This window comes from Cryptomeria japonica, chromosome 8 (genome assembly GCF_030272615.1).
Source record: "Cryptomeria japonica chromosome 8, Sugi_1.0, whole genome shotgun sequence".
NCBI classification, from domain to species: Eukaryota; Viridiplantae; Streptophyta; class Pinopsida; order Cupressales; family Cupressaceae; genus Cryptomeria; species Cryptomeria japonica.
In genome coordinates this window covers 279,615,209-279,629,513 of record NC_081412.1, presented here as the reverse complement: position 1 = coordinate 279,629,513, position 14,305 = coordinate 279,615,209, and the positions used below count along the sequence as shown (strand labels likewise).

Here is a 14,305-nt window from a genome sequence, read left to right as displayed (position 1 = left end):
GGGAAGCCATCCATATTGGGCATTATCCATACCGGATTCCTTCCTATTTCCAAAGAACTATATTTCTTTAAAATGCATTCAAAGCAACTTCTTCACCATTGTTAGCATTCAAAGGACCTTCAACAATGGCTACATTAGCATCCTTGATCTTTCCCTTGGGATCTTTTTCCCAATTTCTATAGTTCCAAGCTGTGTGACCTGTTTTCTTGCAATAAAAGCATTTTGTTCCCCTTTTGTCCATATTAGATCTTTTGCAATTTGAGTAAAATGCTACCATAGTTAGAGGATCATCTTCTGAATCTCTTGCAATAGTTCTCTTGTTTTCAACTAGGAGAGTTGAAATAATATCTTTTAGAGAGTTGAAATAATATCTTTTAGACTTTCAGAAGAAAGTTGACTACAAGTAAAAGTTACATTGCTAAATTTTGAATATCCATTTAATAAAATGGCTTTAGCATCTTCATCATTCACTGTAGCATTGTCTTTTGGTAGTTGTTGAAGAAGAGATCTTAGATTGTTCATATGGCTTGACATAGTGACTCTTTCAGTCATCTTGAACTTAAAATTCTTAAGCTTTAAAGAAATTAAAGTAACCTATTTTGCTTGAAACAATGTCAAAATTTCCCAAATTTCCTTAGATGATATAACATGGAATCTAAGAGGGCAAGACCAATAATAGTTTTGGCTTTATCATATTTGCTTTGCCATTCTAGTACTTTACTAGCATGTGTAGGAATTTTCTCATTTCCATTTATGATTCCCTACAAGTTTTTGTGCATTAGTTGCATCTGAATTTTTACTTTCCAGGTGTGAAAATTGAAGCCACAATATTTATCTAACGAAATTTCCACTTCCGGAAACTATAGAAGCCCAAATAATGAAACAGAAAATTTTCAAACCCAAATACTTTCGATAAACTTTGTCACAACTACTAGACAAATCTTCCACAAACTTTAGCCATGGAGTTTTACAGAATCAAAGATAAATTGGTAAAAACTTGCATGAATGTGTGCCTTGGTTTTGGATTTGATAAGCCCTAGCCATTGCTTTGAAAAACCTAGGCATGAAACCTAGCTTAGGAAAACCTTAGTTGTGACATTAACCAACCTTGGTGGTTGCATTTCTCAAAATCTCTTGTGTGCAGGTTTGGAAACTTCAGAAAAACAATTGAAAAATGCTAGAAAACCCTAGCCATTGTAGGACAACATGCCCTAATTTGCTGATGAATGTTGGCATGATTTGTTGATGAAGAATCCACGAATTTCTATATGATTTCCAAAAAACCATTGCGATTTCCACAAATAATAGTTGTGTGATTGTTCTTGTCTGATGTTGCAATTCTCATTTTGCAAACCCTTTTAGGTTTGAAACCTTTTCATGTGACCTGCGTTGATGCCATGTTATGAATATAAATAGACACAAAAATATTCTATTAGATTCAATCTATGATTACATTGACGAACACCTCTATATAGAGTTTGGAGTGGAGATAAAAAGAAGTATGACATTTAATCTAAAAATAATAAACTAATAATAAAAATAAATTAATCTAAATTAAATCACTAAAGTGACTTTATTGCAAAAGTAAGTCTTAATAATCTCTAATAGTTTTTCTTCCATGTCGTAATGTAATGAAGTAATTGCACTAGAGAAGAATATAATGGGAAATATGCTGCAAGTACTTGAGAATAATAATCCACTATAAGGGGGGCAAACCTTAAAAAATCTCCAAGAAGAACACAATTCGCAATATGATGATCATAAACTATTTACTAGCTCCTATAAAAACCCTCCTTATGTTTTCAGTGTCATCTAGGCCAACTTAACTACCTATGCAATACCATATTAATGATCGCATATTATGGTAGCCACAAGCTGACTACTCATATCCCATGTATACTATAGGATTAAGGGCACAAAGCTTAGTAGGAACAATGAAGAGATATCCTGAGATTCACCAAGACATAAAAGTTGTTGATGGTAGAGAACTTTTAATAGAAAGAAGAGGATGGAAGCTGTGAAAAGACAAAGTATGCATATTAGGGTGCACCTTATACAAAGGAAGGCAGATTCCAAATAGGAAATATGGAAATGCACTCATTGGATAGTCTCATATAGTAGTGAGGGCTGATCGAAAACAAATTTGTAGCAATGCCTATGTTGGCATGTGCCCTAAAATGATGTTTAAGATTTTAAAACATGCAATACTAAAGCATAATGCCCCAATAAGGAGAAGTTAAATTTGGCTGAGTAAATATGCCAAGGTAAGTGATGAGGCATAACCTGATAAGGTAAGCTACAGGTTTTGGAACTTTTTTTAAAATTACATTCATAGGTGTGTGCCATATGAGCAGAATAGGATTTTCGAGGTTTAGAATCATCAAAACTACATGTATGTTTAGGTGCATAAACAAGTTTTCTCTGAAAGGAGAGGTGAACAATTGCAGTCATAGAGCCTTGAATTCATCAGCAAAGAAATATCAGATGCTTTTTAAGTCAGAATTCGTATCAGCATTGTATGAGCTATGAAGCATGCCAAAGTTAGTAAAAATAGTAATTGCCAAATTAAAACTACCTTTACAGTCATAGGTGCACTCTCATGAGTGAAAATCAGGTTTGTATTAGTGAAAACAAGTGTTGGCATAGCTAAGTGTGCACCTAGGATAGGGGAGGACAGACATCAAAGTTTAAAAGTTGAAAGAACAGTTCACTGGCATGCACCCTGTTATTAGAAATGTCAATGGTTGAAGTTTCAAGGCTTACATAGGCTCTTGTTGGCCTGTGCCCTTATACACCATAGTCAGGTTTACAAAAAAAGAAGCTGCAAATCCATGTATAGGCATGCACCTATTAGTGGGAATCACCGTAAACAAAAGATGTATTCATTCATATAGGTGCATGTAGTTAAATGGTTGACTGGTTGTTTGGTAAGGGCCAGCATACCAACCAAGATTTGTCAATGAAGGTTTGTTATAAGTAGAAGGGTGTGCCCATTTAGTTAAAACCTTTCAAAAATAGATATGTCTACTTTATATGAAGCAGTGATCAGCAACAGTTCGTTTTGTTGATTAGTAGACTGGCAGCTTCATTATATCTGCAGGGGTTTAATATTAGAAGTGAATTTATCATAGCCTCTCATTTTTCATTCATCATCAGCTAATTCCTTGTCAAATCATTGCAATGGCTTCTGATTCCCAGTCGTGCCCAATAATATTTCTTTCAAAAGGCTTCTGCTTTCACAAAGGTTTTACTCTGAGAATTCAGATTTTCATATTAATACAGCACCTAGGGTTTTTTGACCGATTTTTATATTCCTATCTTTGAACCCTAGTTTACCACAGAATACTGTTTTTCATCTTTTTAAGTGAAGTGTTCCAATAGAAATCGGTGGTGTAACGGTGAGTTTGAAGAAGTATTTGCTCTTGGTATTTGGCTATTTTTCTAGGGGACTGTCATAGAAGTTGGATATCCGAAAGGTGGCAGAGAAGGTGGAGGATAGATACCAGTGATTCAGAGTTCTCAAGGCTGCACCTTTCAGTTAAGGTTTGATCCAGAATTGACATAGAAGAGGTTTTCAGATTCATAAACACCTGAATGATAGGGTTCCAAAATGTTTTTAGATAAATTGCCATGGTCAAAGTGGAAGAACTTCACCAAACTTCATCAGGTTGTCATCAAGAGACAAATGCCTAATTGGGTATTTTTAGCTAGTGCCATTTTCAGGCATCAGCATTTTCAAGGAGAGGAGCATATTCTAAGAAACCTATTTTTAGTGTTTATTTATATACTGGATATTCTTAGGTTTTCTTCTTTTTGCAATAAAAAATTCTATTTGAAGATTGCTTGAGTTAGGGTTTGGTATTTGTGGGCATAATTGCCTAATAAATTTGTATTGCATGCAAGTAATCCGTTCATAACATAGTAGTTATAGTTTTGGATTAAGGCAAAAACAGGTTTTGAAGGGGCGGCCCTGAAACCCTTTACAAAAAGGATTCTAAAAGATTTAGAATCAAAGCTTTATAAAAAGTATCCAAAACAAGACAGACTGCGAAGTATAGAACATTACAAATAGCAGCCAAAAAGACAGCAAAAGCCCAGACGGGCAGCAAAAAACCAGCAGAGAGACCGAACCCACAAACTAACAGAACGAGCAACCCAACTACATGAGGCACTTGAGGGTTTCAGCCACCTCTGCCTCTAGGATACTCATCTTGTCAGTTACAGCCTTCATTTCCTTGTAGTCCACATTCTGAGTGGCCGCTTTCTTCTTCATATTGCCTTGAGTCCTCTTACTGGGTCCTTCGTCAGCCTGGATCACATCATTATCATCTCCAATGGTAACAATAGTTCTGTCCTGCTGCATACTATCAAAGTTGTTCACCATTGCATTCATGGCATCTGCAGTTTGCTTAACAATCTTATGGCTACAAGATATAATAGTCCTAAGGGTAGCTTGGATTTTCTTATAGCCAGCTTCCACATTGGAGATTCTATCTTCAAACCCTTTTTTCATTTGGTCAATACTTTCTCTAGCCCCTTTAATGCACTCCAACACCGATTTCTTCTCCTCCTCCATCCACTGCTCAGCCTCTTTCTGATTGCCTTGGATATTACCCACAGGAATGGCCTCCATCTTGCTTCCCAGTGCCCTCTGATTAAGTCTGACCTCTTTCAGCTCATGAAACAGTCACTTGAACATACTTAAGGTATCAATGGTATGTTCCCTGGCCATACCCAGCACATGGTCATAGTAACATAGTAGTTATAGTTAGCTGTAATATCCCTACTAAATTTATAACCATTAAAATCAGATCTAGAAATGATAAAACAACTTTACACCATTCACAACAAATCTCCACACACAATGATAACTAGTCTTCAACACATAAACATCATTTGTATCAGAAACCTTCCAAACGTGATTTTATTGAAATAATCAGATCTAATATAGCTGCTGCTCAGAACCAGTAGCAACAACAAAATATAAATTGGAACATAAACTGCAAACTCTACATAAAATCAATACAACTAGCAAACTACTCAACACTAAAACTTTACCAAATGATCCCAAAATACTCGCAACTTAATATAGTGATATGGATCTGATTTATGCATCGCAGAGGACTGTTATGACAGTAATTACAGTATCATGGAACAACAGAAAACCCTATTGTGATTTGGTGACACAAACGACAATTCTGAACTTGCAAACACATAAAACTAAACTAGTTGAATTGTCTTACTCCTTGACGCTTTGTTGTAAACTCTGAATGAGATCATCCTCATGTATCAAAGGGATTTCGTCCTCTGATACTACTATCAATGGGTTTTTGTCCACTAATTGCAATCTCTTATGGGTTTTGTCCGCAGAAGTAACTTGAATAGAAAGCACTCCAACAAATAAATTGACATGAGACGATTTCACAAGTGGAAATGTTACAAGTTTTATATGTTGCAACCCAAACTTGGGTATCCAAATTCCCATACCTCATTTTGGAGGGAAAACACATTAAAATAACTCCTCAAAACTATTAGCCTAATCCTAAATGGGTGCATGGGCCCAATTTTTTTAAAATTACAAGTTACATAACAAGGTTGGCCCCAAAGGCCTTACAAGAAATAAATCATCTATTAGTGTAATCCTAAATGGGTGTGTGCCCCCAAAATAAAGAATTACAAGTTACATAACAGGGTCGGCCCCAAAGGCCTTGCAAGAAATAAATCATCTAGTTTGAATTGGGCAATTTATCCATGAAATTAAATTAATTAAAAATGGGACATGACATTATTGTTTTGATTTATTTTTCATGCTATAGTTTTGTGAACATTATAAATAAGTGCTCTTGGTACTTACTTTAAAAAGCTAGTTTCATTCAATGGAATTTTCTATACTTATTTTGCTACTCCTGTTATTTTGTTCCCTTATGTGTTATTGTGCTTTTGTGAGTTGAATATCACTTAACGGTTATTGGAAACTTTGTATTACAATAGGTGTTAAGTTGGCAATCATATCTTTGAATGCAAAAATTGTGTTTATCTTATAGTGATATATGTGTGTGTAGATGAAGTGAATTGAAGTGCTTAAACTATTCATTGCAGGCTTTGTTTTGTGGTCTTAGTGAAGTGGGTTTGGTAGCTATCATTCCCTTCTTCTAATTTACCATGTCCTTTGTATTCTTCAAACTGATCCCAGCCTTGTGTCTACTTGGACTGCTTACTTTTAGCCTTTTAATTGAATTATGAAAGTGTGGTAGTTGATGTAGGGTTTACTTTTAGTCAAAAAAGAACAAAAATCTATCGCTTTGAGTAGAAGTGCTGAATTACCTTGTGCCTTAGTTAGAGAACCAAACACGATGGGTTTTATTTAAAAGATACCTTTATCTCTTTGCATGAAACACTATAGAAAACAATGTACGAATGTAGATAGCAAGTATATATTTGTTTGAATTAGATTAACTTTTTTTACAAGAAGCTTCTTTCTAATTCAAGTAATGGTTCTATCATATATCTGTTCTATTTTGTGTTGCACTTTATGGTGCTTAATTAAAAGCTAACAATTTTAAACTGCTTTTAAAAGTAGAAATTAATGATAGTGACTATGCTATTGGGATTTTGCGGTGGCAAGGAGGTAGGTGCATTTGTAAATTTTTTGATTTGTTTCATGGAGTAATTGTGAATTATTAGACATTGATAAGGGAATTTATTCTCTTGTTCAAGTGGTTAAGAAAACAAAACACTATTTAGTGGGAAAGCAAACAATTGTTCACATGGATCACATGCCACTTCAATAATTTTGAGCATAATCAAAATGGTAGAAAGGATGTCATTGCAAATGATTGGGTTTCTTGCAACAGTCTTATTGGGCTATCAAAAATAAAAGAAGTATGACTAACAACTACAAGGGTATGTTGTCTAGACCACCTTTAGTCTATGCTCCCCCAAGCTTTTTGAGACGGACAATAGGGGATAAGCGGACATATTTCCCAGACAGATTTTTTTAAGGTGATTTTTAGTGGATGGCTATTAAAATATAGAAGAAAATTTAAAATATAAGAAAATTTCAAATATTCATATGATAACATTGATCAAGCATTTATCGTAGACATTATATAACCTTTGTGAGCATGGATGAATAAGCATGAGTTAATAAAGACATGAGTAAATAAGCATGAGTTAATAGCATGGATGGCTATTAAAATATAGAAGAAAATTTAAAATATAAGAAAATTTCAAATATTCATATGATAACATTGATCAAGCATTTATCGTAGACATTATATAACCTTTGTGAGCATGGATGAATAAGCATGAGTTAATATAGACATTTTTGACTAGTGTGTATATTTAGGTGGGACTTATTGTCGAAGTTTACCTAAAGCCTTCAAGACTACATGTTGTGTTGTCAAACTAATTAACAAAGAGGAATGGCTCAGTAAAAAGTAAGTGGTTATGTTCTAGTTTGATCTCGACTGGGATACTAATAGATGGGATTGTTCTATTAGTTCTGTGTAGGGCATGATTCATTTTAATTTTTTGCATCATGAAGTGGCATTTAGGGCAGGGAAGTGTCCTTGGGGAGCATATCCTTTGGTTTTAACTTTGGGAACTATATCTTAGCTTGAGCCGCTTGTCTCTGAGACATATAGTGAAGGGTATGACCACAATGTAAAGTTCTGGGATATGTTTAAGCATTTACACGGGGCAAAAAATGTAAATTTCAGCCTAGGAAGATTACTATACCAAGAAGATTTGATCTGCAAGATGGGAAAGTTGTGTGCTTGTAGAAGAAATAGCTCAAGTAGTTAGAGCTGACTTCAAAAGGTGTTTGTTGCTTTGATGTGTCAACTACTTTGCAAAGTTGCAAAGGTATGTTTAGTAACCAATCTTGCAAGTGGATGTTGCAAAATTAATTAGAGGATCTGTCTTGTTTAGCAGAAATAAACCTAAATTTAAAGTTGGGATTTTTATGCCATAACTGGTTCTTCCTAGACATTGGGAGAGAATGTCCATGGATTTTGTAGGAAGTTTTCCATGTCAATGAAAGGGCAGGATTTTGTAGACTAGTTTAGTAAGATGCTTTTCTCATTCCTTGAATAAAGTCTCTAAATAGCAGAGATAGAACTGAGTTGCTCTACTTTGATGTTTGTGTTCACTTAGGTGTGCCTGGCTCTATCATTTGAGACAGGGATCGGGGGTTCATGGGCAATTCTTTGACCATGTTGTGAGAGAAGATGGAAATAGGTTGAAAAGCTCTTGTATAATTTGTATTCAACTATCACCATTCTTGTAAACATTGAAACAACTCTTTTCTCGACTCTAAATGTCTTTTTTCACTGAAAAACTGAACAGGAGGAAATTTTTTAACCATGAGGTTATTTGTATGATTCAGATATGTTTTATTGAATTTGTTATAGAATATCTATGCTAATTACAGATCATTCATGTTTGCATTTCTTGTAAGTGCTTAGTTTTTAGTTGGTTTTCATAAATTTTTTCTCCCTAGTATTTCTGTATTCTAACTGATTGTTCTTTTTGAATCCTATCAAACTATCTTTGATAATCCATAGACATTAATATGACATCCTGCTTGCCTGTTCTCACACTGCTGTAGTGAAGATTGGTTTTCTTGAAATCCTCAAGAATACAATAAATTTTTAATGGCTGTAGAGATAGTGGCAAGAAAAGAAAAAGTTGCCTTAGTCTTCTTTATATTTTTCCCAATTGGGTTCTCAATGGTAAATCTTATGTGTGATGTGCTGTTACGTACTGTTTGCAGTGTTCAGTATTGAATTCGTGCATATAACTATATCCATCATTTTTATGCCTTTAAACAACTCTCTCTGGTAGGTAATGAATGTTTTCTCTAGTAAACTTAAGAAGAACAGCATATTTTTTAATCAAAGAGCCATTTGAATGATTAGAATTTGATTTAGTGAATTATTCATGGAATCTCCTTTCTTACATTTGCATTTTGTAAATTCTTGGTGTTTAGTAGCTTTTCATAATAAATTTTGTCAACCTCGTATTTGTCTAGCATAACTGAATGCAATTATTTGATTCCAGTTGACCTACGTCTGGCCATCTCTGGAAATTAATATGATTTCTTTCTTAATTACCATATGTGTCTTCTAGTTGTCTGTCATTCTATTTGTTTATGATATGGTTGATAAGCTCATGTGGCCTGTCTTAGATTATTATATCTTAAAATTTGCTGAAACTTTTACCAAATGTGTGTTTTCTATTTCCTAATAGCATAAATTCTTAAGAGAGTTGGAGTTTTTCTTTTAAGAGAATCAATTATTTTTTCAAGGATAAACTTGGAAGCATAACCATATCTCAAAAGCTTGAGAACCAAGTATAGGCCAGAAATTAGAGTTATTCTTTCAAGAATGCTCAATTTGTTGAAAGAATTAATATGAAAGTTAATTACAGAAAAGACTTAAATTGATTATAGATCTTATTTTGAATTATTTTTTTTATATGTGATGAGATGTATCTCTGTGTTGTATGTATGATTTCAAGTTTAGTAGGAAACTGCATCAATTACATTTGTTTGTTATGTAATCAACTTGCTTGCATGAATGTGATTGCATTAATCAGATAAGCAATTTGGATTATGTGCTCTATTCTCTTGTTTTGAGCAGACTTTTTTAGCAGTGCTCATCTTCTTATCTTTTTAAGTTATTGTAATCTAAATGTGTCTGTTGGAATGTTCTACAAGTGTGTAGATGTTAGTTTGCAATATATATTTCCTTCTCTCTATATAGGAAATAGACCAGAAAAGTATGTTTCTATTTTTGTATTTTTGGTATTATCTAATATAGAAGTAAATTTAATGTTCATTGTTTTTGATTTGTCCTTAAAAGGCAAATGATGCACGGAAAGAGATGTACGAGAAGGAAATGCAAGTTAGTGATGCAAGGGAAGAGATCATCCGGTTGAAGAAACAACTTAAAGAGGCAGATAGTCAATCTCTTCTATTATTTAGTGAAGTCCAGAAGGCTTGGAAAGTGGCATTCGCACTACAGGCAGACCTAAAGGTTGGTAGTTTACTTGGTGCAATTCCTTTGATTAACACCTTTATCTCTATAGAACATATAAACCATTTTGTGTTTAAGTATGTTATGAATATGCAGTCAACATGACTGTTATACATCAATTGGTCTGTTGCAGCCATAATTTGAGTTTCTGATGGATGGGTTTTGATTTGTGGACCATTTCTACAGACTGAGAGTGTAATGCTACAAGAGCAGCAGAAAATTGAAAAAGAACAGAATGCACAGTTAAGAAATCAAGTAGCCAGGTTGATGAAGGTCGAACAAGAACAGAAGATACACTTGGTAGAGTGTACAAATGTGATTCAAACCCTAGAGGTAAAGTGTAGAAAACATTTCATAAATGCTTTCTAAGTAATTCAAACCAGAAATAAAATTAAGAGTTGCTGCTTGGCTAGGTCAAACATGTTGACATTTTTGGTATTTTCAAATGAGTTGAGGGAGAATGGCATCTTATGCCTTGGAAGTGCTACTCAAATTAGTAGCATCTTGTATATTGTGTATTAGATTGTCTGTAGGTTTTATGTTTTGAGTCCTTGCATTTCACTTTTGGTTTACTAGGAGACGAGGCAAACTTGGGATTTTGAAGATAATGTATTTGAAAATAACACTGACTGGTTATGGTTGTTGGTCATTACCATAATTTAATCCCCCAAGTAGTTTTTATGTGAGGAGTACCTTCCGCATTGCCATGAAGGCTTAAGTAGTCCAATGTGTCCTCTATTCAGAAAGAATGAATCACCTTTATCAATCACTCACTAGTAGTCTAGTCTGGATGACAAATGGTTTGTTTTGCATGTATGGCCAGTTAAAATGTCTTCAGAGATGCCATAAAGTTTTAAATACTCTAGGATGTCCTCCTAAAGGAAGGGTAATCTACCTTGTGCAATTTCTCACTAGCAGTGTCTTTTTGGAAGACAAATAGTTTATTTTGTGGAGGTCACATTTTAGAGGTTGTGATTGAAGCGAAAAGGTTTTTGAGAGTAGTGTTGTGGTAATGGTTGTATAGATCTCACTTGTAGAGATAAATATTGCTACTATGTATTGGGCGAAATATCAACATTCAATATTGTAAGAGTGTATGTAAGACTTGTTTTCAGTTTGATTGTAGTTCTTGTAGTGCATGTATATGAGAATGCAATTGTGGGAACCACCTATCATAATTCTTTCATTCTTGCAACCGTTGAGTTGATATGTTTGAGATGAATAATTATGGCTCATGCCTATATATGTTAGAGATCATGCATGTAGCATTCATATAATTAAACCATTCCATTTCCATGTGTTTTTGTGAATGTTCATGGTATAGATACCTTTTAATGTATTTTGTGTCTCTAGTGTTATAACATATGTATAAAATAAGTTTTTTGTGTTTTATATCTCTAGTACTCTAGCATATGTGATTTATATAATACTTTCTGAGAAACTATACTAATGCAGATTTAGGATCTACATTTTTGGTGCCATTGGCATTTATACTCACCATTGGTCATAGTGATGCAGCCATAACTGTTATGAAAAGTCATAATTCATAGAAAAAAAAAAAAAAATTACTTGTGGGTTGAGAAGTTAAAGAATCTGTGAGTGAAAGGAATGAACTCAGGAAAGATCTCTGTTTTTCTTGGCTCATAGTGGAGAACTGGGGAATGTTTAATTGTTCTTCTCTATTATTGGTCTTATGTTTGATTCCATGGTGGAGATATCTGGGGAACATTTAAATTTTTTGATTCAGCAAATTACCCTTATGGGGTGATGTTCATCAGAGATGCCATGACCTATGGGTATCTCTTTTGTGAATCCACACAGGAATTGCACCCAGCTTTGCCCATTTGTTTATGCCAAACGCAGCAAGTTAGGGTAAATCATGGTATTTTTACTCATTCTCGTTATTTTATCTTATGTGGATTTCTATGTGGGGCTTCTCTTTGGATTTACCACATGAGATCACCCTGTTCAACTAAACTAAGGGTAAATCATGGTGCTGAACTCAAATTGTACATGAGGATGGGCTTTGCTTCATAATACTAGGGAGTATGGACTGTGATTTGCTATGACGAGTCCGTCCTGTACTTCTAATTATCCCCATGGACAATTTGATGTGCTGAGGAGCTTCTGGGAATGGAACTCTGTGAATCTCACAGCTCCTCAAAGCTTGTCCAAACCCAGGGGATGATATCCAGAATCTTTTAATGAAAATATGCAAAGAACTAACTTTTAAATTTGAAAAGTTCTTCAGTATAAATTATATGCTGTGTGCAAAATAGAGTTATAAATATAGATATTGTTTGATATTGCAATTGTATTTTTCTATGACGTATATGGCTTATGTTGTATTCCATTATCGATATTTTGGCCAATTGAAATTTCTTGGGGTTGCTTGGGTGCAGGCCAAAATTAAGGAGTTTGAAAGTAAGCTTTCAGAAGTCCATGCCATCAAGGGAATGAATAAGGGTGACACTGACTCAGGCCAAGGATCAATAAATATTAGCAGTTCCCAATCACTGAACACTAGGGAAAAGGATACAACTACCTTATCAATAACCAACAAGCTAGAAGAAGAACTTGCGAAACGGGATAAGCTTATTGAGGTTTGTAATTGTGCATAACTAAGTTACAGTTCTTATTTCACATGCTAGATAACATTTAACTATTTTCCTGTTATTTCCATTTAGTTTTCTAAATTTCTAAACTAGTTATTATTCTTTTTGTAAGTGCAAGCTTTGTTTGGTATTGATCTTTGTTCAAGAGAATTAAAATACTTATTATTAATCTTATTTGAACTATATTTGTAAGCTTCAACTTCATGGTCACTGTGGATGATGCTATTACCTTGGTTTATACCATATAATATAAAGCTAGAGGTCTACAATGAAATTACATGTACATCTACAGCTTTCTGAAAATTACTTGGAAACAGCGATTACATTCATGTTGGTAAGGGTGCCTAATTAGAGTACTCAAGTTATCTCTTCTTTTGTTAAATATGAGCAAGCACTATATAATTTGAAAGAAACACTTGCCTTGGTGTTTTCCATATAATATAATGCTAGAGTTCTACAAGGAAATAAATTACACATTTACAACTGATTGATAATTATTTGAGACCAGCAATTACATTTATGTTTGGAACACTGTCTAATTAGAATGCATGTTATCTCTTCTTTTGTTAAATATGAGCAAGCACTATATCAATTTGAAGAAGCACTATATTCATGTCATAGAAAAGCTCAACACATTCACTTTTTAATACATTTCTTTATGCTTTCTTTTTGATGGCTTTTTAGTTCTATCTTGAAGAGTGTACAATGTCAAAACATTCTAGTCTGCATGCATTTTTTCATTTCCATCTTTCAATTTTCCCATATTAGTATTTCAGGCATTATTGATTTTCTGCCCGCTTTATTTTTTTACCCTATTGCATCCCTTTTTGGACTTCTTTTGTATTGTGATTTTTATTTTGCCTAGCATTGTCAAAATTTTATCAATTTCTTATTTTCATTGCCTTCGGTCTTTTGAAAAGACTGGATATGCCCACCTTGAAGTTCTCTTTGCTTTTTTGACAACACTAATTACTTAACTGAATCTCAAATTCATACTCGTGGTTCTAATGAGTTCATTTTTGATGCATTATGTTACTAGTTTCCTCATAAAAACTTTATTCTTTCACATGTTTATACATGTAAAGGGATTTTCATCCCCAAAAATAGTTAATAGTTTGAGGTCACTTCTAGTAGGTTTAAAAATTCAAGGTTGTCATTTTCCTTAAGTACATGGCATAAAGTACAATTGTAAAAACCATAGTTGAAAAACTCGGACTTGCCACGGACTCAGCAAACCAAAAATTTGGACTCGGACTCGGACTCATGTTAGACTCGGCAAGGACTCGGCAAAAAAACAAACCGTAGTTTTACAAAAAAACATAAAGAAATTAATGCATTTAGAGAACATAAGAGCCATAATTGAAACATTACACATGTCACATTCTCATAGTTTCAAACTTTCAACTCTAAAATGTATAATACCAAGATTTCTTCAATGCTAATTATGCTCTTATATGGAGCCTAATCAGATTCAAAAGGTTAAATTTTCCCTACTTCCATCGGCGCAATTTCCCCCTATATTTTTCGATGGGAGTTTGGGGGCAGCGCCCCTTGCGCGCTCCCTGTCGCGATACAGGGCGGGGTCAAGGGGCAGCACCCCGCGAGGCCAAAAATACTTTTATTATTTTATAAAGGTGTCGAGTGTTATTT

The 14,305-nt window shown here is 34.1% G+C and overlaps 1 protein-coding gene across 2 annotated transcripts in view; it reads left to right on the top strand.

Moving 5' to 3' along the window:
- The window catches only part of LOC131070585 (kinesin-like protein KIN-14L), a 153,291-nt gene that overhangs the window by 76,696 nt on the left and 62,290 nt on the right, over window positions 1-14,305 (top strand). For both annotated transcript variants that reach the window (XM_058006167.2, XM_058006168.2), the window contains exons 11-13: window positions 9,867-10,040; window positions 10,227-10,373; window positions 12,443-12,643. In XM_058006167.2, coding sequence (XP_057862150.1) covers window positions 9,867-10,040; window positions 10,227-10,373; window positions 12,443-12,643 — 522 coding nt within the window. The remainder of the gene's footprint in view (window positions 1-9,866; window positions 10,041-10,226; window positions 10,374-12,442; window positions 12,644-14,305) is intronic.